The sequence below is a fragment of the Schistocerca piceifrons genome, chromosome 1 (assembly GCF_021461385.2).
Source record: "Schistocerca piceifrons isolate TAMUIC-IGC-003096 chromosome 1, iqSchPice1.1, whole genome shotgun sequence".
NCBI lineage: Eukaryota > Metazoa > Arthropoda > Insecta > Orthoptera > Acrididae > Schistocerca > Schistocerca piceifrons.
The window spans coordinates 813,632,177-813,655,972 of record NC_060138.1 but is presented as its reverse complement, the minus strand read 5'-3'; the positions used below and the strand labels follow the sequence as shown (position 1 = coordinate 813,655,972).

Sequence of the window (23,796 nt, the reverse complement as noted above, 5' to 3'; positions counted from 1 at the left end):
AGCCATCCTTGCTTAGCAATTTTACACTTCCTGTCGATCTCATTTTTGAGTCTTTTGTGTTCCTTTTTGCCTGCATCATTTACTGCATTTTTATATTTTCTCCTTTCATCAATTAAATTCAATATTTCTTCTGTTACCCAAGGATTTCTACTAGCCCCCGTCTTTATACCCACTTGATCGTCTGCTGCCTTCACTACTTCATCCCTCAGAGCTACCCATTCTTCTTCTACTGTACTTCTTTCCCCCATTCCCTTATGCTCTCCCTGAAACTCCCTACAACCTCTGGTTCTTTCTGTTTATCCAGGTCCCACCTCCTTAAAATCCCACTTTTTTGCAGTTTCTTCAGTTTTAATCTACAGTCCACATCTGCCCCTGGAAATGTCTTACAATTTAAAACCTGGTTCCTAAATCTCTTTCTTACCATTACATAATCTATCTGATGCCTTCTAGTACATCCAGGATTCTTCCATGTACATAACCTTCTTTCATGAATCTTGAACCAAGTGTTAGCTATGATTAAGTTATGCTCTGTGCAAAACTCTACTAGGCGGCTTCCTCTTTAATTTCTTACCCCCAATCCATACTCATCTACTACGTTTCCTTTTCTCCCTTTTCCTACTACCGAATTCCAGTCACCCATGGCTATTAAATTTTCGTCTCCCTTCACTATCTGAATAATTTCTTTTATTTCATCATATAGTTGGCATATAAACTTCTGCTACTGTAGTAGGCGTGGGCTTCGTGTCTATCTTGGCCACAATTATGCGTTCACTATGCTGTTTGTAGTAGCTTACCCGCACTCCTATTTTTTATTCATTATTAAACCTACTCCTGCATTACCCCTATTTGATTTTGTATTTATAGCCCTGTATTCACGTGACCAAAAGTTTTGTTCCTCCTGCCACCGAAGTTCACGAATTCCCACTATATCTAACTTTAACCTATCCTTTCCGTAGAACGCCAGTATTCTTTCTCCTGATAATGACGTCCTCCTGAGTAGTCCCCGCCCATAGATCTGAATGGGGGACTATTTTACCTCCGGAATATTTTACCCAAGAGGATGCCATCATCATTTAACCATACAGTAAAGCTGCATGCCCTCGGGAAAAATTACGGCTGTAGCTTCCCCTTATTTCAGCCGTTCGCAGTACCAGCACAGCAAAGCTGTTTTGGTTAGCGTTACAAGGCCAGATCAGTCAGTCATCCAGACTGTTGCCCCTGCAGCTACTGAAAAGGCTGCTGCCCCTCTTCAGGAACCACACGTTTGTCTGGCCTCTCAACAGATACCCCTCCGTTGTCGTTGCACCTACGGTGCGGCCATCTGTATCGCTGAGGCACGCAAGCCTCCCCACCAACGACAAGGTCCATGGTTCATGGAAAAGTTGTTTTCCTTATTTTTCGGTTCCCTACACCTGTTGTACATAAGTCCGCAGCCGTACCCAGACATGCCATTTTATGCAGCTGAAAGTATACTCTGATTATAATATGTTTTGGGTTGATGAGAGACGTGCTTGTTAAAGAAGTTTCTATTGCATTTGTCTTCTTTTTTCATTTCCAACGAAAACAGTATGGCTATGGATGCTACCACAGGAATGTAAGCTTCGATTGCCCTTTTTCCTTTCGAACTATCAGTTGATTCGGTAACACCATCTCTCAATACATTTTCGTGAAGAAACGAAGCGTCGTAAATCGAATTTCATTTTACTCTACACTACACTGTACGTCCCCCTTGAAGTATTGGATAACCATATTATGAGGCCAGACGAAGGACACAATAATTCAAATAGGGCCGTGATTAATAATTCAAAATGGTCTCCATCTGTCAACTCTCCATGTGACAACTTGTTTACTATTAATTCACGAAACAGGCAGAGCTGCTGCTGGAACTCGCTCAGTTATACAGGGTGGTCCATTGATATTGACCGGGCCAAATATCTCACGAAATAAGAATCAAACGAAAAAACTACAAAGAACTAAACTCGTCTAGATTGAAAGGGGAAACCAGATGGCGCTATGATTGACCCGCTATCCGGCGAACGGTCCGGACACTTGGATGATGTCGTCCAGGATACCGAGCAGCATACATAGCACACGCCCGTTGGGCATTTTGATCACAATAGCCGTACATCAACACGATATCCCACCTTTTCTGCAATTGGTAAAAGGTCCATTTTAACGCGGGTAATGTATCACGAAGCAAATACCGTCCGCACTGGCGGAATGTTAGGTGATACCACGTACTTACACGTTTGTGACTATTACAGCGGCATCTATCACAAAGCGAAAAAAGTGGTCCAACTAAAACATTCATATTTCTTTACGTACTACACGAATATGTAATAAAATTGGGGTTCCTATTTAGATAAAACGCAGTTGATATCCGTTTGAACTATGGTAGCGCCATCTAGCGGACCAACCATAGAGCCATCTGGTTTCCCCCTTCAAGCTAGACAAGGTTCGTTCTTTGTAGTTTTTTCGTTTGACGCTTATTTCGTGAGATATTTGGCCCGGTCACGATCAATGGACCACCCTGTATATGCAGTTGATGTGACGACGGCCAATGATCCCTTCAGTGCAGTGCAGGCGTGGTGACCACTGGGTCCGGATGGCTTAGTAAGCGGGAGACCCGGGTTCGAATCCTGGCCTGCCATAAATTTTCAATTTGCCCCATTTGATATAAACCATCGCCCACTGGTAGATAATGTCATTAATTCCGTTGTGTCTTCAACTCCCTCTACATTGCTCTTGTTGGTACGTCAGCTGTAGGACTGTTTAAAGCTAGATGGTGAGTGCAACTGCCGGTGAAGGGAGACGCTGGACTGAGCTACGGCGAGTCCGCCTCGTTTCTTGCAGGTGTACGCGCGCTTCAGCGCCTCGGACCAGGACTCGGGGCGCGTGAGCTACTTCGTGAACCGGCGCACCTGGCTGCGAGTCACCGACCTGGTGGAGGCGCTGCTGCGCGTCTCCGACCCGCGCATCGCCAGCCTCAGCGGACGCATCCTGCAGGGCCGCGGCGTCGGGCGCTCCGAGGTACAGGTACGTACGCCATGGGCTGCTCTTTCTCAGCAGGTACACACCACTCAGTCTCGTCTCTGATCTGGAGCCCACTTTAGGCCGCTTCAATTCAATCAGATCACAATAATGTCTTAGATGCCGCGACGTAATCGCGAATAAAACACTAACCCAGAAAATACAGAATAAATTTAGCTTTCTTCCCTCTGCGGGTTTCGGCAAGCGATGACAATCTTCCAATCTGTTTTCAAACATTTCCTACTATGCCATCATCGTATTAGGACTTGTTTTGAAACAGACCTGAAAATGGCCATCGCTGAGCGAAATCGGTTCTCCAAAGCAGTCGCCAGACGGAACGTGCTTTCGGACGTTTAGTGTATCGAGTTCAGCGTGTTGTTCAGTGCTCAAAAACGGCGCGACTTGTGCATACGGTATGTGTGCCACAACGCCATCGTAGCGCTCTTCAACGGCAGCTGTCAGCTGTAACTGGCTCGCGAATCACACTCTTTACGAACTGAATGGGCGTGAAATTCCTACATTACCTCTGTTAGAACGCACATTTCCTCCCTTGTCCCTATGCTAGTCATCTTATTGTGTCTGTAGTATGGAAATGGAAATAAAGTCCCATGCTTCTTGACAGAGCTTAGGGGAACGATCCGGGAGAGCCGCACCGCCGTACTAGGCAAGGTCCTAATGGAGGTGGTTTGCCATTGCTTTCCACTGACCGTAATGGGGATGAATGATGATGATGATGATGACGATAATGATGAAGACGACACAACATCACCCAGTGATCTCGGGGCAGGTGAAAATTACTGATCCCGTCGGGAATCGAACCCTGGACCCCGTCCCCGGGAAGCGAGAACGCTACCGCGAGACCGCGAGCGGCGGACGTCTGTAGTATACATAAAAAATAATTTCAATATAAGTGAACATCGTATAAGGCATAAAGGTAAATACTATGTCCAGTCAATAAGGGCACCGGCTTATAAAAATTTCATTGCAAATTTTGCGATACAAATTTATAGGCGTTCTTCAAATAAAATAAAAATTAATTCATCACTCTCACTTTCAGTAAAACCCCAAGGTCATTCTTACTTGATTACTGTTCGTCTTCAGGAGCAGAATCTTTACAACATGTGAAATACATACAAAATTTCAGACAACTAAGTGCAAATATGTTACTCAGTATTGCAAGTTGTCTTGTAGAAAAAACCCACCGAACAAACTCGTTCCTCAGCATGAGTGCAATTAAATGTACATAACATCGAATATTATAGAGTATTCTTCTATTAAACTATAAGAAAGTATCAGAACCGATTACAAACCGCGAAGGTTAGGAAAAAAGACAAATATTGTACCAGTGGGAGGCGAACAAGTAACATCTCATGTGTTACATTACACTACACCGACCGTGTATGATTTACCACCATATTTTGCATCTTACCATCTCCTGAAAGTTTTAAGCTAGATGCGTTGTTAACCAACATTTAATTATGACAAATGGTACCAAGAAGAATGCGTTTTTTGATGGATCCTCACTAATCCGTCGCCTTACTTTCATACATTCATAATTCGCAAGTTACAATAATCCTTTAACCATCAATATGACGTTTCGCATCATTTTATTACAACAGGCTTACAATTAACGACCGCCTTTCGAGAGATCCGAAATTTCCTGGTGCTTAGAAATAGCAGAGATGTGGCTTTCAGTTGAAAGCCAATACGGTGTCTCGCGACTCTGTACGTAACAGAGATGGTGCGCGTGTAACACAGGGGGCATTCTTCCCTCTCACTGGTCTCCGTTCAAACGCACGTTCAGAATATCTGCACGTTCAGAAAGACTCTCCAAAGTGCTTATTCCACGTTATCACGTCAGAAACTTGGCGTGCTCAACGTTCGAATGCACAGTCCGTGTGTCGACAGTTTAAGGACCAAACACCTTTTTCGAAATCACAGACAGAAATAAAAGAAATTTATTTCAGAAGGATGCCTCTTTTTTGACAAATGCAATGTTAGAGAACTAAACTATCAACCATAATCAAGATACCAAATTTGTTGGTGGTTTGGGAATGTATTTACGTAAGTTCGGTAGGGACCAAGTAAAATGAAATACTTTTAACTTGTCAGTGGAAGTCGCCTAGATCACGTGTAACAAAGGACTAGTCATTCACTTCTGCCTTTACCGAGTTTCGAATGTTACTTATCATAGCATTTGTTATGCGCAACTCACTTTTGTAACAGAACAGCAAATGGTCCTTTTTTTTTAAAAAAAAAAAAAAGATTCTTCCTTTATGTTTTGGGCTGCAAGACCATACAGCCTACGGTAGTGTCAAAAGTGTCACGTTTAATTGCAATTTACACATCAGAACAATCATAAGACTGTGAAACACAAAGATAATTTTGTTCTGTAAACTAAGGAACACAAAATAATGACGCAGGATTTGAACCGAGTCAGTTCCAGAGGAGAATGACATGCACAGCAACTTATAATTGATAGCTGAAAGACAGAGTCGTTTGCAAATGTAAGTTGTTAACGCTAAGTAAAAACACATAGAGACGTCCCAGTTTCCGAACGGGCTGGTTCCATGGGAGGACAACATCCAAGGCAATGGTGTTCTATTCACAGGTAGCTGGCTAGTATCCCGTAAGAATATTTTTAACTGTGTTTAAGCAAAAAACCGGAGGCGACATGGTAGTGTGTAACTGGTGGTCACCGTACATAGCGTTAATATTCTGGTTTAAAACCAAAACTTTTTCACGGTGTATCCTAACGAGAGGTCTATATATGTATTCTAACGAGAGGATCTGTATAACTTTTGATGGCAACTTGTTCGTTATATGGAGACCACCTTTGTGAGAAGAGCAGAGTACGTACTAGCAACTCGGTCATCCTGTCGTTTTATTCGTACTACACAAACACAGTGATTCACTTTGCATACAGTTTTCATAGCCATTCATATGGCACAGAACTTGATACCCTGCGTTATGGCGGAAAGACGTGTCATGTCCGACCAGCACCACGAAACGAATGACAACACTCAGGTTTGAAACAGTGACCTAGTAGGTAAATGAAAGTTTGTATTTTCAAAAAGGAAATGACATTCTTAGAGAGCAGTTCATCCTTATTTTGCTGTGCTTTTGCCCTGCGTCGGCCCAGCGATGGAATTATTATTAACGGTTTTATCTTGGTTAATTTAAAGTGTGGCCGGATGTCCTTCCTGTCACCATTAGAAAATAGTTAAGTGGAGGTATTTACTTTGCTCTTAGTTCTTCAACCTTTCATTTCTTCTATATGCAATGTTCTACAGATCGATACCAACCAATTAATTAGGACTGTAGATGGTATTTTTAGGAATAAATTCAGAATAGCACCCAAGGTCAAGAAACGTCATCCAACGACGCCACAGACAGTCGAAATTATAGGAACTAACGCCTGTAAATAATCCACACCCGAGTCTGTACACAGACAGACAACAAGAACAAGTTACCACAGCATTCAGAAACTCAGGCGCCGCTGACGACAACATTTTGTCTGTGTACATTTCCCGTCTGAAGCCACTGGTCCCTATAACTTAGACGCTCTGTAGCACCGTTTCTTTACACAAGTTCGTATCATGCACTTGTCCCTCAGACACACATTGCAGCCTGCTGAAGTTCACGATACCGTTTTCTTACTGTCTCTGTGTTATACAATGAGTTGACAAAAGTCACGGAATAACTGTATGCACCTATACAGATGGCAATAGTACCGCCTACAAAAAGTGTAAAATGACATTACATTGGCGAAACTGTCATTTATACGCAATTGGTTCACGTGAAAAATGTCCGACGTGATTATGGTTGTACGACGGGAATTAACAGACTTTTAACGCAGAATGGTAGCTGGAGCTAGACGCAAGGGACGTTACATTTCGGAAATCGTTAGGGAATTCAATATTCTGAGATCTACAGGGTCAACAGTGTGACGAGAATACCATACTTCAGGAACTGCTTCTCACCACTGACAACGCAGTGGCCGACGGCCTTAACTTAACGATCGAGAGCAGCGACGAAGTGTCAACAAAAAAGCAACACTCCGCGAGATAACCGTAGAAATCAATGTAGGATGTACGACGAACTATCCGTTAGGACAGTGCGGAGAAACTTTGCGTTAAATGGCTATGACAGCCGACGACCGACGCGAATGTCTTTACAACTAGCATGACATCGCCTGCAGTGCCTGTCCTTCGCTCGTGACCATATCGGTTGGACCCTAGACGACTGGAAAACCGTGGTCTGTTCGGATGAGTCCCAATTTCAGTTGGTAAGAGCTGACGGTAGATTTGAGTGGTGCAGGTCCTACGAAGCCACAGATCCAACTTGTTAAGAAGTCGTTGTGTAAGCTGGTGGTGACTCCACAATTGTGTGGGATGTGTTCACACGGAATGGACTGAGTCCTCTGATCCAGCTGAACTGATGATTGGCTGGAAATAGTTATTTTTGGCTACGTGGAGACCATTTGCAGCCATTCATGGACTTCATGTTCCCAAACAATGGTGAAGTTTATATGGATGACAGTGTGCCATGGCACCGGTCTGCAATTGTTCGCGATTGGTTTGAAGTAGATTCTAGACGATCCGAGCGACTGATTTGGCCACTCATATCGCCCGACATGAATTCCACATTTATGGTACATAATCGGGACGTCAGTTCGTGTACAAAACCCTGCACCGGCAACACTTTCGCAATTATAGACAGCTATACAGGCAGTATGGCACAATATTTCTGTAGTAGAATTCCAAAGACTTGAGTCCACGACTCGTCGAGTTTCTGCACTACGCCAGAAAAAGGGAGGTCCGACACGATATCAGGAAATAACCCATGACTTTTGTCAAGTTACTAAACGGGGTGAGCTGGCCTTGGTGGCCGAGCGGTTCTAGGCGCTTCACTCTGGAACCGCATGACCGCTAGGGCCGCAGGTTCGAATCCTGCCTCGCGCATGGATGTGTGTGATGTCCTTAGGTTGGTTAGGTTTAAATAGTTCTAAGTTCTAGGGGACTGATGACCTCAGCTGTTAAGTCCATAGTGCTCAGAGCCATTTGAACCATATTTAAATGAGGTGACTTACCGATGCATACGGTAGAATCTTCGGCAGAAACTGTAGACATTTGTTTTTGTTTGGGCAGTGTATTAATCCAAAATTAACGTTAATATTTCCAATTGGCAACCAATGCTGTACAATCGCAATAACGTCATGAGATGTTTATTGCGATTGGACAGCACTGGTTGCCAATTATTAACATAAAAGTGATCGCAGGCCTCAGTCGAGATTTTATGTCCTGTTTATCGTTAATGTTTTCGTTGGTAAAAATGACCTTCGGTAACTACCTGTCAGTGCAACAGGAACCGAGCGAAGGTGTGGGAACGAGCAGCCTCTTGCAAGGCTTCCCGATTCGTGTTGGCAATATGCGTTAAATGGTTAAGGAAAAGTGTGCCACATTCGTTCGACGACAAATCCCCAGTCGCTCCGTTAGCCACCATAGCTGATCCCGAAGCTACTACGTACGACCCCCTCTCGCTTGTTCACTTTGAAACATATACTACATTTTGCAACCAATGTGCTTGTCGTTTGTGAGCTACACAGGAGCAGCGAAAGCTCCATAAATATCGATTTGCGTGAAGAATGTTACATACTACTTTGATTCTTTTGCACATTTTCCGCACGCTTCGGTAGCTCACACTATATATACACATAAAAAAAAGTTTTGCATCACCTCAGTTTCCAGAACTCCTGAAGATAGACGTTGACGGTGAATATTGTATCATAGACACAGTCCCTTCGACTGTTCACAGAAATATCACCAAACCCGCCCAAAGGTGTAAACAATCATGCATAAGAAGCGCCTACTGGATACAGCGAGTCCGACAGCCGATCAGTTCCACTCATTGCATGAGGAAGGAGGTACGTGGCTCGTGTAGTCTGTCGTTCAACCGTGCCTCGACGGTCAATGCCGCGGTTCGATCGCGTCCGCATTGTTACTTTGTGCCAGGAAGGGCTCTAAACATCGGTGTGAACCAAAGCGATGTCGTTCGCAGATGGAGGAGATACAGAGAGACAGGAAATGTCGATGATATGCCACACTCAGGCTGCCCAAGGGCAGTGGATGACCGCTACCTACGGATTATGGCTCGGAGGAACCCTGACAATGTTGAATAATGCTTTTCTTGCGGCCATAGGACGTCGTTTTAATACTCAAACTGTGCGTAATAGGCTGCATGATGAGCAACTTCACTCCCGACGTCCATGGCGAGGTCCACCTTTGCAACCACGACACCATGCAGCGCGGTACAGATGGGCCCAACAACATGCCGAATGGACCGCTCAGGATTGACATCACGTTCTCTTCACCGATGAGTGTCGCATATGCCTTCAACCAATCGTCGGAGACGTGTTTGGAGACAACTCGGTCAGGCTGAATGCGTTAGATACACTATTGAGCGAGTGGAGCAAGGTGGAGGTTCCCTGCTGTTTTGAGGTGGCATTATGTAGAGCCGATGTACGCCGCTGGTAGTCTTGGAAGGCACCATAACGGCTGTACGATACGTGAATGCCATCCTCCGACCGATAGTGCAACCATGTCGGCAGAATATTGGCGAGGCATTCGTATTCATGGACGACAACTCGCGCTCGTGTCGTGCAAATATTGTGAACGACTTCCTTCAGGATAACGACATCGTTTGACTAGAGTGGCCAGCATGTTATCCAGACATGAACCCTATCGAACATGCCTGGGATGGATAGAAAAGGGCTGTTTATGGGCCGGCCGCGGTGGTCTAACGGTTCTGGCGCTGCAGTCTGGAACCGCGTGACTGCTACGGTCGCAGGTTCGAATCCTGCCTCGGGCATGGTGTGTGTGATGTCCTTAGGTTAGTTAGGTTTAAGTAGTTCTAAGTTCTAGGGGACTGATGACCACAGATGTTAAGTCCCATAGTGCTCAGAGCCATTTGAACCATTTTTGTTGAGTCCCATAGTGCTCAGATCCATTTGAGCCATTTTTGAGCTGTTTATGGATGACGTGACCCACAAGCCACTCTGAGGGATCGACGCCGAATCGCCGTTGAAGAGCGGGCCAATCTGAACCAACAGTGCCTTGAAGAACTTGTGGATAGTATGCCACGACGAATATAGGCATGCAGCAATGCAAGAGTACGTGGTACTGGGCATTAGAGGTACCGGGGTGTACAGCAATCTGTACCATCTCTGAAGGTCTCGCTGTATGGTGGTACAACATGGAATGTGTGATTTTCATGAGCAATTAAAAGTGCGGAAATGATGTTTATGTTGATCTCTATTACAATTTTCTGTAGAGGGTCCGGAACTCTCGGCACCGCGGTGATCCAAAGTTTTTTTGATGTGTGTATGTTGTTAGGCGCGTTCCGGAAAAATTTGCTGTTGATTACACACCCGGCAAGGCAAACGGCATGTTCAACACTACCAACAGTTTTGCACCACGATATCTTACGTGTGCTACAATAACAGCAGTGCACAACTTAATAAAATGGATAATTTTATCATCTCTCTAAAGATTAAATAACTGCTTGGTGTCATGTCTTGCACAGGCGTTCATCTTACTTGACAGTAACACACTGTCAGCCCTGTATTTTGATTATCGTATGTCTGCGTTATGTTTTTTTAAGGTCAAAAGCGAGTTAATTTGACAGCCTTAGCATTAATCTACTGTTTACTAGAGCATTGTACTCCTAATGTTGTTCGCATAGTAGCTCGAAATCCTGTAATTTTATGCATAGATTATACTGAAATTTGAGATATATTTCTTTTCATCTCCGCACCCTTAAGAGCTAGGTAAGTATTCAAGAAATTTCCCATAATTGATCTCCATTTATTTACTTTATTGTTCTCGAGCAGTACGTTTAAAAGTTATGTAATTGTTTCAGAGAAAGTCTCTGACAGAGAAGAGTTCAGCAAAAACATTTGTTTTACAATTGTTGTTTGGATTCTGTTGTTGTGTTCTTCAGTCCAAGACTAGTTTGAGCAACTCTACTCCCTAGTATATTCCGTGCAGGCTTCTTCATCTTCGAATACCTATTGCAACCTACATCTATTTGAACCTGGTTACTGTATTCATACCTTGGTCCTTCTCTACAGTTTTTCTTCCCACTATTCCCTGCAGTACTAAATTGTTGATTCTATAAGGTCTCATGACGTGTCCTATCAACCGATCTTTCTTTTAGTAAAGCTGTGCCACACATTTCTTTTCTCATCAATCTCTCATCAGTCCCTCGTCATTAGTTGCGGAATCTATCCATCCAAACTTCGGCATTAACTGTAGCACCACATTTCTAAATCTTCTGTTCTCTTCTTGTCTTAACTGCTTGTCGTCGTTTCTCTTCCGTACAAAACTATACTACAGACAAATACCTTGTGAAAAAATTACCAAAAGCCTAAATTATGTTTTAGATGTTAACAAATTCCTCTTTTACAGAAATGCTTTCTTTGCTATAGCCAATCCGCATTTCATATCCTGTCTATTTCGTTTATCAATTATTTTGCTGCACATATAGCAAAACTCATCTACATTACACTGTTCAGATTTTCAGTTAGCTCTTTCACTAACAAATAATTACGAAGCTATCGTTCAATATTATTCAGGTTCTTGTTAATATCTGTAGTTTTCCTAAATGGCTCCTTAGTTAAGGACGTTGATATTTGGATTTCACGTACATTGCTTGGTTTATACCTAACATCTACGTTACGGGTGTTTCCATTGAAATCGCCCTTTCCTGTGGGAATAAATGAACTTCTCTTTTGTACTAGTGACTCAACTGCGTTGTTTGACTTTTACGTTGTCTTTTAAGGTCTACATTGCGCTTACTGCGCTCCTGCTTCATCTATTTGCCAGTGTTTTTTCTATAATATAAAAATACACATTTTGAGAAACGTTTAATATTTTTATTGTTCCATACATTATTTTGACTAGTGTTATCAGGTGATAGAAAGGTAGAAATTTATCGATGATTGAAACATTTTATTTGATGCAGTTTACTTGCTGTACTGAGTGCGTTACAGTTAGTAGATTGGCCGATATTTTATCATTGATACCTACTTTCTCCAGGGGCTGTACATTCATTCGAACTTTTCTGTGCACGCCTCAAGTTTCCTGTTTATACTGCCTCTCTGCTTTCAGTGCAAACTGTCATGAATGTTCAGTATAATGAAGAGTTCGCCTGAAGTACACGTTTATGCTCCACTGACAACGTCGACTGTATTAAAAGACAGTCTCTCCACTATAGGGTCTTCCCGAAACGATGCTGGTTCTAGAGGATTGGCAGGGTAACCTGTATGCACAATCATGCTCATAAATTAAGGATAATGCTGATGCATGGTGAAACAACGTTCTGGTGGGCGGTTTACGGGTTTAAATCACCTCGGGGTATGACCATGCGGTGCATTCGACCTGCAGTCGTCGCATGGTGGCGCTGGCAGCAGTTCACATACGCAGTGGTGTGTTGGTGCATGTCAGAGTACGGTGCAGCGAGTAAGTGTGCAGAGGTTTTCAGACGTGCTAATGGTGACTGTTTGTTGAGGATGGCTCAAAAAACACATATTGATGACGTTATGAGGGGTAGAATACTAGGGCGACTGGAGGCTGGTCAAAGACAGCAGGTCATAGCACGGACCCTCCGTGTGCCACAAAGTGTGATCTCAAGATTATGGCAACCATTCCAGCAGACAGGAAACGTGTCCAGGCGCTACAGCACGGAACGTCCATAGTGTACAACACCACAAGAAGACCGATATTTCACCATCAGTGCCCGCAGACGGCAATGGAGTACTGCAGGTATCCTTGATCGGGACCATAGCGCAGCCACTGGAACAGTTGTCTCCAGACAGACAGTCTACAGACGACTGAACAGACATGGTTTATTCGCTCAGAGACCTGCAACGTGCATTCCATTGACCCCTGGTCACAGGAGAGCCCGTAAAGCCTGGTGTCAAGAACACAGTACATGGTCATTGGAACAGTCATCCTAGGTTATGTTCACGGACGAATCCAGATATAGTCTGAACACTGATTCTCGCCGGGTTTTCATATGGCGTGAACCAGGTTCAGATAACAAACCCTTAATGTTCTTGAAAGGGACCTGTATGGAGGTCGTGGTTTGATGGTGTGGGGTGGCATTATGATTGGTACACGTAAACACCTGTATGTCTTTGACAGAGGAACTGTAACAGGACAGGCGTATCGGGACGTCATTTTTCACACCTTTTTAGTGGGTCCCACCTTCCTTCTGATGGATGATAACGTACGGCCCCGCCGAGCTGACATTGTGGAGGAGTACCTTGAAACAGAAGATACTAGGTGAATGGAGTGGCCTGCCTGTTCTCCAGACCTAAACCCCATCGAGCACGTCTGGGATGCCCTCGGTCGACGTATCGCTGCACGTCTTCAAACCCCTACGAAACTTCAGGAGCTCCGACAGACACTGGTGCAAGAATGGGAGGCTATACCCCAGCAGCTGCTCGACCACCTTATCTAGAGTATGCTAACCCGTTGTGCGGCATGTGTACGTGTGCATGATGATCATATCCCACATTGATGTCGGGGTACATGCACCGGAAACAGTGGCGTTTGTGTTGTCACCAATACCGTGGACTTACAGATCTGTGTCGTGTGTGTTTCCTATGTGCCTATGCCAGTAACGCCAGTTTTCTCTAGTGCCACGTTGTGTGGCACCACATTCTGCAGTTATCATTAATTTATGAGCATGAGTGTAGTTCGGAATGAAAGGTAGGACGCAGTGTCTGACTAAAGCTCTTCAAACTGCCCGTTCAATTGCAAGAGACGCGTCCGCTCGTGGCTGCGATCTTGTTTCGAATCCCGGTGTGGCCGGCAGGTCTCGTAACTCAAACATGCTTGTAATGTGGATGTTACGTGTCGTTTACGGCAGGTGCTGTCGCCGACGGGTAGGGTGATCGGCGCCAAGGAGGTGCGCGTGGGCAACGACAAGGTGTCCATCACGCGCCTGCAGGTGCGCGTCGTGTCGGGCCTGCAGCTATCCATAGTGCCCGACAGCGCCGTCGAGAACGGATACGTTGCTGAGACCTCCGTCACGAGGAAGCTGACTGCCCAGTACCAGGTAGGACTCTGCAGCTGTGCTCTTATCAAACGAATGCAGTCTTTACGAAAATTCTCAGAGGTTGCTGAACTGTCGTAAGATGCCTTGTACATGTGTATTTGTTGGACACATTTCTATTTAAGAATTAGCGGCTTCACTGCGTACCACCACAATTAAAAATCGCATGTTTTTTGTATTTTGATTCATTATATGTCATATTTTTATATTATGTTGACATCAATGCTAACATCATTTTTCAAGATTTTTGAGAATGTTCTAGAATAGAATCTCACCAAAGCAACAGTAATATTCTCACAAATCACGGTTCGGCTTTCAGAGGTGCATCTCTACTGAGAACGCCATTTACATGTCCACTCACCAGGTTTTACAAGCATTAAATAATAAAATAGCGCCGACAGGTATTTTCTGCGACCTGTCTGAGGCATTTGCTGTATGAATCACAGAATTCTTGTAGATAAATTGAGATTTTATGGGAATGATGGTATAGCCAGTCAATGGATAATGTCATATCTAACCAAACGAATACAGAAAGTTATACTTAGTAATACAACCAATATAGTCCGGGAACATAGTTCTGTCCCGAGAGGAATCATGTACGGGATTACCCAAGGCTCAATCGTAGTTCCACTGTTGTTCCTAATATACAGTGTGATTCACGAAGATATACAAATATTTTAATATGTTATTCTACAATTAAATCTAAAGAAAAAATTTCATATAAAAATAGGCCCGAAAATGTTTAATTACGGAGTTACGGCTAATAATAGATTTTGCCTGATATTTAGCAACGTCGCTAATATGAAGCCATCGCATAACTATACGAGTAAAGCACGATTTCCATTTATTTTGTTGTTATTGGTCTGTTGAATCTAATAAAACATGCCCCAGACGTGTATCTGAAGTATTTTTCCAGAACATCCAGAGAAACAAAGATTATTATACAAGTCAATTTTCACGGTAAATGATAACAGCCAAACAGTTGCAGGATAAAGATTTATTGTAATCCTTGACCACGGTTTCGGTATATCTAAATATACCTTCATCAGAATCAAAAATACACTAAAATCACATCCTGCAGTGGAGATACATGAAAACAATCATGGCAAAGGCGTCGTCAGCAGTTAAAAAAAATTCTTCACGGCAAATGATAACAGCCAAACAGTTGCAGGATAAAGATTTATTGAAATCCTTGACCACGGTTTCGGTATATCTGAATATACCTTCATCAGAAGCAAAATACACTAACATCACATCCTACAGTGGAGATACATAAAAACAATCGTGTCAAAGGCGTCGTCAGTAGTTAAAATTAAAATATCACCTCCATTTGTACAGCATAATTATGAAGAGAAGGTCGATGTGAACACGGCATATCATCAGTATTTAGCCTGTGAACTAGCGCGAGGACGACGCCTTTGGCATGATTCTTTTTATGTATCTCCACTGCAGGATGTATTTTTGCTTCTGATGAATGTATATTTAGATATACCGAAACCGTGGTCGAGGATTTCAATAAATCTATCCTGCAACTGATTGGTTGTTATCATTTACCGTGAAGATTTTCAACAGGTCCTGCTTCAGACATGTTTAAAATTTTGAAACAAGTAAATTTGTTTACTTTCCATTAAGAATGTCAAAACGCTTATGTCATTGTTGGCAACCGTTAGAGAGTTAGTTTTCTGTATTGTTCAGTGAAAGAACATAATAACAATAGTGTTTTAAGTGAAACCACATAGTAACTGTTGTAGTTTGTAGATTAGTTATGAAATAGGGATGCCTTTCAAATTTACGAGAGAGGAATTTTTCCAAAATTAAATTCGCTACAACTTCTGTTGAAAAATTTGTGCAATTGTCTGGAATTTAAAAAACAAATTGGGCCAAGTACTTAAGAAATTAAAAATTTTAAGAAATTACTTCATTGCTTCTCTGGATGTTCAGGAAAACTACTGCTGATACACGTCTGGGACATGTTTTATTATATTACCAGATCAATAACAACAAAATAAATAGAAATTGTGCTTTACTTTAACCTCATACAGTTTTGCGATGGCTTCATATTAGCGAAGTCGCTAAATTTGAGGCAAAGTCTTTTTTTAGCCGTAACTCGGTAACTATATATTTGCAGATCTATGTTTATGTGAACATTTTTCTTTAGTTTTAGTTTTAGAAAAACATATTAAAATCTTTGCATATCTTTGTGCATGACGGTGTTTGTAAATGATATTCCGCCCACCGAACAACAAGCAGAATAAGTTATTTTTACAGAAGACACTAGTATAGTAATCAGTCCAACCATACATACAGAAACAGAAGATATGGGAAACAAAGTTCTTAAAAGTATCATTCACTGGTTTTCGGCGAATGGTCCCACTTTCAGTTTTAAGAAGACTCGAAATATTCAGTCCTGAACATCTAGGGGTACTTCACCAATTATAAGTGTAACACATGGTAGGAAATAATAAATAGGTTGGAAACTTCAAAATTCTTAGACGTCCTTAATGATGAGAATTTACGTTGGAAAGAGCACATTTTGAACTCCTAAAACAACTTACTTCAACGACATTTGACGTAGTACCATTGCAAATACTGGGGAGACACAAATCAGCATTTTCATTCAATAATGTAGAATGTTATAACGATATGGGATAACTCATCTTTAAGAAAGAAAGTCTTCGTTGCTCGAAAACGATCGTCTTGTAGACGTCTGTTTTAGGAATCGGCGTTCTGATTACTGCTTCATAGTATATTTATTCCCCAGTGGAGCTTTTCTAAATAACCCTCTACAGTTCAAAAGGAACGAAGATGTACATAAATACAATATCAGAAGGAAAAATGACATTAATTACCTAACATTAAGGTTGTCTTTAGCACAAAAAGGGGTGCACAATGCTGAAAAAAAAGTTTTTGATCTCTTACCCAGTGATGTAAAATATTTGACAGGAAAACAAAATTTGAAAACCAACTGAAATAAATTCTCCTTGACAACTCCTTTTATTCCATTGAAGAATTTCTATTATTATAATGTGTAAAAAAGGAGGTGGTCAGGAATTACTAACACATATCTGTATATAGAAAAGAATAAAAGTTACAGTTGTTCAGAATGTAGCCATATTTGCAAATTCATTTGCGATGTGAGAATGTATACTGACTCTTTCCACATCATGCAAAATGATACATGGCACATGAAACTAACCATCAATTGCTTGTAAGATGGGATTAGCTGTTAGTGTTTCTGAGTCTAATCACAGTATCTTTCTAGGGTGGCGTCTTTAATTTTGCACCATCCCAATGGGAACTGATCCAATCCTGAAAGTACCTAAACGGTTGGCAGGAGCACAGCAGTCTCATACATCATTATGCGAGCACTTGTCTTGAGCAGAAGTGCTGCCCTGAATAACAGTTGACCGCCGCTCCATTCCAACTACCCGTTCTGACGCCAATGCAGGGATATGTTGCTGGTGAGCTTCCTTTTAGCAGAATAAACTGGAAAGAATTTCAACGGAGAAAGAACGGTGGTGTTTCACCCATAAATTATTTTGATGCTATTTCCCAGAACTTACTTATTTTAATTTTTACAATTATGTCTAGACAACTTTTCCTCTACACTGCACCTGACCCGATAGCAACCAAGCCACAGGAGTCCACCATATGTGAGTGAAATTTTCTTTCTCATACGCTACTAAAGGATGTCACTATAGCGATGGAAAATATCAGAGTGAGTATGGCGTCTTCAAACTCAATCCCTATAGGTAAAGCATAACCGATTTAATGCTGCTGCTATACGCTACTAAAGGATGTCATCATAGCGATGGAAAATATCAGAGTGAGTATGGCGTCTTGAAACTCAATTCCTATAGGTAAAGCATAACCGATTTAATGCTGCTGCTATTATGCGGAATGTGGAGTCAGCACAAAATTGCTATACTGTTTCAACCCTTCCGAAATTACGAATTAGTAATTACTGGGTTTATTGATCGTAGCTAGTTGCGTTTCACAATCTCTCTGAGCTAACCTGAAGTAGCTAGACGTGAAATTAGCTGAGGTGAAGCTTACCTAAAACCATTTCATAGGCGTATAAACCACGAATGTCAGTATAGCGATGCAGAGACGCTAACTGCATCTCGACAATCAGCGCAGTGCTGCCGCAGAGCGATGTTAGAACAGATTTCCCTATGCAGTCACTGGCTCACAGCTAACCAGGGTCCTTTATTTAGCGACATAGTTCTTCGCTCTTTTCTTGGCTGGCTCTAAATTCTCTGTTTCAACTGGTGGTAAAAGCGAGAGAATGTCTGTATCCGTAATTCTTAGATAAATACGCCGTTAAACATATTTTAAAGGCACGCACAATTTTGATGCCTACCGCTGGTCTCCCTCTTTTGGTTGAGTCCATTATTTTAATAGCGGTCTCCCATCACAGTTTCTATGTAGTGTGTTCATCTCGCCGGCCGCGGCGGTCTCTCGGTTCTAGGCGCTGCAGTCCGGAACCGCGCGACTGCTACGGTCGCAGGTTCGAATCCTGCCTCGGGCATGGACGTGTGTGATGTCCTTAGGTTAGTTAGGTTTAAGTAGTTCTAAGTTCTAGGGGACTGATGACCACAGCTGTTAAGTCCCATAGTGCTCAGAGCCATTTTTTTTGTGTTCATCTCGATGGATGTATTTCTCCGCAAGAGCGCTCTAGAAGCTGTCCCATCACTGGTTACACGCCGTTCTAACTGCCTATTTCCTCTGACTTGATAAAGGAATCCAACAGTGGTTAAATTTGACAACAAGGACAACGATTTTTAGCATTCAGTATATGGGATTCAATATTAAACTGAAACGCAGTGAGGTATTAATAACGCAAATAAATGCTTTCAGAGGACACTGCTGTTTCATAACTTCGATAAAAGTAATTCTCTTTACCAGTTTTGGTCACTTAGTGCCCTTCTTCTATCGCATTATTTTCGAGTGTCGCCAGCAAGGTGCATACAGCAAAATGCCGTGATCCTGCGACATATACCATGAACATCGTAGGTTTAGCGACACCCATCAGGCAGCTATAACTACGAAAATGGTGATATAACCGGCAGCAGAGCTGCAGAAGCCTCTTCATGCAGATTATCGCCATCCACACAAAGCAACCTTTTTTCACACCCATTGCCATTGGAGTGAGAAAAAGGTGGTTTTGTGTGGATGGCGATAATCTGCATGAAGAGGCTTCCCAGCTGTACGACCGGTTGTGTCTCCATTTTCGAAGTCATAGCCGCCTGGTCGGAGTCGCTAAACCTACGCTGTCCATGATATCTGACGCAGGTAAACGGCATTTTGCTGTATGCATCTTATTGGTGACGCTCCTTCTGAATAAGGACCTAAGTGCCCAAAACTGGTAAAGGAATTAAACTTCTTTAATGCAGCTGGTTCTTTACAGTTGCTGACGATGGTTAAAATACTAAAAGTAATTTTGGCAGCATTACACTTTGCGTTTGCAGTTTATGTACCATAGCTTAGTTATTATTTAGCGTATGGCGCTCAGAGTACTTGACAGCAATATTACGCAGTAAAGCGGTTCATGACTCCGGGTCTGATCACTGAGACGTCAGATCATGATATGAACGTTGATACCCTTCATATCACATCCAGGGGAGGCAGGTTTTTCCCTGTGTGGAACTGACGAGTTTGTTGTAGTTGTTTTTGGAGGAGGAGACCATCGGTCTCATCGGATTAGGGAAGGACGGGGAAGGAAGTCGGCCGTGCCCTTGCAAAGGAACCATCTCGGCATTAGCCTGGAACGACTTAGGGAAATCACGGAAAACCTAAATCAGGATAGCCGGACGCGGGATTGAACCGTCGTTCTCCCGAATGCGAGTCCAGTGTGCTAACCGCTGCGCTCAGTGTCGAGTTTGTCTTTATGGACTCCCCCACGACGGAAAGTTCTTTGCAGCCCCTGTTGGCGAATAACTTGCGCAAAGACCGGGCAGAGAGCAGCACTTAAGTTATTTTTTCCTAATACGGAAAGCGTAAAATAATTCGGAAGAAAATTCCTGTGCCCGAGAGCAAAATTATGATTAATAATTTTCCAGTTTTGTGTAGATCAGTGCTGCGGTTTATTGCGCTCGTAACTGCTCCGTAGACGAGAGGTCTCCACTGACTAAGTGGAGGTGATGGTCAATTAGAGATGGACCCAGCAACGTTTAATTGAAACGAGGAGGCGCAGCGGTAAGCAGACTGCACTCTCATTCAGGAGGACGATGGTTCAAATCCCTGTTTGGGTATCCAGATTTAGATATTTCGTGGTTTCCCTCTCTCGGTTAAGACAAATTCTTGGACAATTCTTTAAAAGGATGTGGCCGTTTCCTTCACTATGCTTCAAGCCAAGGTTGTGCTCCGTCTATAATGACTTCGTTGTCGACGGGACGTTAAACCTTTATGTTCTTTTGTGGAAACTTCATGAGTATGTGTGTTTCTTAAGATGTTAACTTATTGACTTTGATTTACAATCTCGTTTGTATTTGTGGAGATTTTGGTTGAAGTTGTTTGGATCCAACTGTAAGGGTGTATTTTCCGTTAGAGGTGGTCAAATGCTCGGATATAGGAATCTTTTAATGGACTTAAAGTATGGTTGGGACACTGGCAAGTTGAACCTTGTCTAGCGGCTGAAAGCGAGGCTAACGAGGCTTACAAAGACTGTTTTGTACATGCATCAGTCAGAAAACTGATCTGGTTTTTCCAGTAAACGTTTCCTATGTAATGCTGAGAGTGTTACGTCGCTTATTCTTTCCTGCTGGCCGAGAGTGCTTTGATTCTAGCAGTGGTCTGAAGTGAGATTTTGCGGGATGGCACGATCCATCCGAAGACGAGACGAAGGAATCTATTACTGAGGGTGACCTGTTTTACAACCCGTGCTGCTGTTTGAATGTTCCTTCTTGTCTTCAGTTCCCTCAAATCCGAGAACAAACGTTTGACTAAGCCAGTCACGTGGTACAGGCTACTTGACTGCTCCTCGGTTTGTGAAGAAAAAGTTAACCATCTAGGTCCGCTCCAGCTTCCTGTGCTCGTATACTCACGAAATAGTTTCGATAGAGGTGGCCAGCTTCACTTTTAACTGCCAGTCACTACTCTTACATTAATTGAGCCCTGTGTCAATCTGATTGGACTCACTTTCACTTCTGATTCGGCCTCCGGACCGCAGGCAGTGCACCTCGGTCTCCACTTAACTCTTATTTTGTTTTCTTGCTACAACGTCAGCAAATCTCAGAAGAGTACAGTCTTGGGATAAGGTAACAAAACAACGAGAGCCGAATAGTCACACACAATCAAACACTTAGTTTTCCCCAAATACAACAGAGTGTTTTTAAATTCTAACTAGCCTTGCCAAGTCTACTTCTTCGATCAATGACTCCTTTAGGTAGCTTTAGATACAAAAGTAACGTTGGACTATTGCCAAATAATGACTCGGGTGTGGGATACAATACTACACTGTTGCCCTCGAAAACCCGATGCTCTGGTAAAAAGTGTAAGGTGAAAGCATATGTGACGTCGGGTTGTGAGAACTTTCCTCACGTCGCACGCAATTTTGTGTACCCTACGTAACATTCATCTTAAGTAAATAACATAACTGACGACACAACGCGTTTTACTATAATGAATGACGACAGACACCATCTGGATAACTTTTTATTTTCCTTAGGATCACCGGTGCTATTATACGTCACAGGTCTTCTTCAAATTAAAATGTAGTTGCAGCGAATCGTCGTTCGATAAAGCTGAAGTTTCATCCCGATGACAAAATACGATTCACAATAATTAGATCTGGAGTTGAAGATGACCTGTGGCAAGGGTCGAAATATTTAATTCGAAGACACATTAGTACCCCGGCGGTTTGTCTTTCACTATTAAGCAAATAAAAACTAGCTCAATCTACACAGCGCATTGTGCATCTCGCAAAACGTCAAAAAGCCGCCTCAGCCCTTCGAAATGATTCTCGATCTTCAGTGTTCCGACTGGATATTCCATCAGGAACAAATACTCCCATTCGTTCGGCACCTTGTTCCGCTGCTTTCATGCTGCGTGCTACCAGCATGTATCGTACTATTATTTACGTTTTCTTTTTTGTGTTCTTGAAAGTGTCTATTTACCTTTAGAGAAAATCACACGATACCTTGCTCCATTATCACATCACATTTATCTTGAGGTAATACCTCAGGCGCTAAAGGCTGTATTGGAAAAAAAAAAATACGGATCCCGACACTCCGACCTCCGTATCCATTGTTAAAAATCCACATAAATGCCTGTCGCTCGCCTCATTCACAGAACATTACCGCTCGAGTACGTAGGCCACGTATAGCTCACCTAATATAATGAGTGAGGCGGCGAAGTGATAAGACAGTGGATGTTTATTCTGGGGGGCCAGAGATTCAAATCCCGATCAGACCATCCAAGTTTTCCGAGTTTTTCCCAACTCGCCGAAGACAATATAATGACAATTGCTTTAAAAAGAAATGAGTGGTTTCTTTCTCTACCCGTCTCCGATCCGAACATGCACTCTATCTCTAATGACCTCGTCGTCGACGGGACATTAAACCCTTACATCCTATCTTCACTTAGAGTACCATTTACCACTTCCCGAATTAAATGTGAGTCGTATGAAAACTCTTCCTGCAAATTAGAAAGTAACTTGTTGATACAGGCCGTGTATAATGTCAATGCCGCAATGAAGTTATTTTCTGTACGTTCTCCGTGAGGATGACCGTGAGACAGTGTTTTGTGAGATGAGAGAGACGAGCGACGATCGTTCGTGTTGCAGGAGGGTCTGCTCGACATAGACATAGAGTTCTCCGACGGGACGCGGACGCCGCTGCGCGAGGTGGCGGTGTCGGACTACCACCTGCTGGTGGAGAGCCTCGACCCCGAGGTGGTGGCGTTCGCGCCCATGGTGACGTCGCCGCACCCCCGCGTCATCGCCGTGGGGGAGGGCCGCGGAGACCTGCTGCGCGTCGCGCTGCTGCCGGCTGACGCCTGCCGCGGGGGCGGCGGAGGCGGGGGCGCCGTGACGCGTGGGCGGCCGGCCGCAGGCGGCGCGGGGGCGGCGCCGGCGCCGGCGCTGGCGGCCGCCTCGGCCTACGTGGAGGTGGACTTCTCGGGCAGCGACCTGCCGCAGCGGCCGGACCTCGTGCAGAACGACGGCGGCCCCGGCGTGGGCGGCGGCCTGCCGCTCGGCTTCGGCCCGCGCTCCAGCCGCGACATGGTCGCCGACGTCCCGGACATCTCCATCGGTGAGCCAGCGACACTCGCACTACCGTCATCACATGCAGATTTAAACAGTTTGTGGAATTATCCTGTTCTCCTGGAAGACGGTAAAAACTGTAGAAATAAGTCTTTTCCCAACAAAGCCTTAACGTCAAACATAATCACTACAGTTGACCGATCAATTTCACGTAAATAACATACTTACATTCTTGACGCAACACTGCTAAAATCAAAATGTTTCCTTTAGTTGGTCGTGTTATCGCTGTCGTGCGCAAAGCACACTACTGGCCATAAAAATTGCTACACCAAGATGAAATGCAGATGATAAACGGGTATTCATTGGGCAAATATATTATACTAGAACTGACATGTGATTACATTTTCACGCAATTTGGGTGCATAGATCCTGAGAAATCA

At 43.4% G+C, this 23,796-nt stretch overlaps 1 protein-coding gene across 1 annotated transcript in view; it reads left to right on the top strand.

The window, feature by feature from the left end:
• LOC124775353 (transmembrane protein 132E) overlaps positions 1 to 23,796 on the top strand; it is a 267,220-nt gene that overhangs the window by 196,442 nt on the left and 46,982 nt on the right. The window contains exons 10-12 of the mRNA XM_047250188.1: positions 2,854 to 3,036; positions 13,966 to 14,154; positions 22,937 to 23,405. Of these exons, the coding sequence (XP_047106144.1) occupies positions 2,854 to 3,036; positions 13,966 to 14,154; positions 22,937 to 23,405 (841 nt within the window). The remainder of the gene's footprint in view (positions 1 to 2,853; positions 3,037 to 13,965; positions 14,155 to 22,936; positions 23,406 to 23,796) is intronic.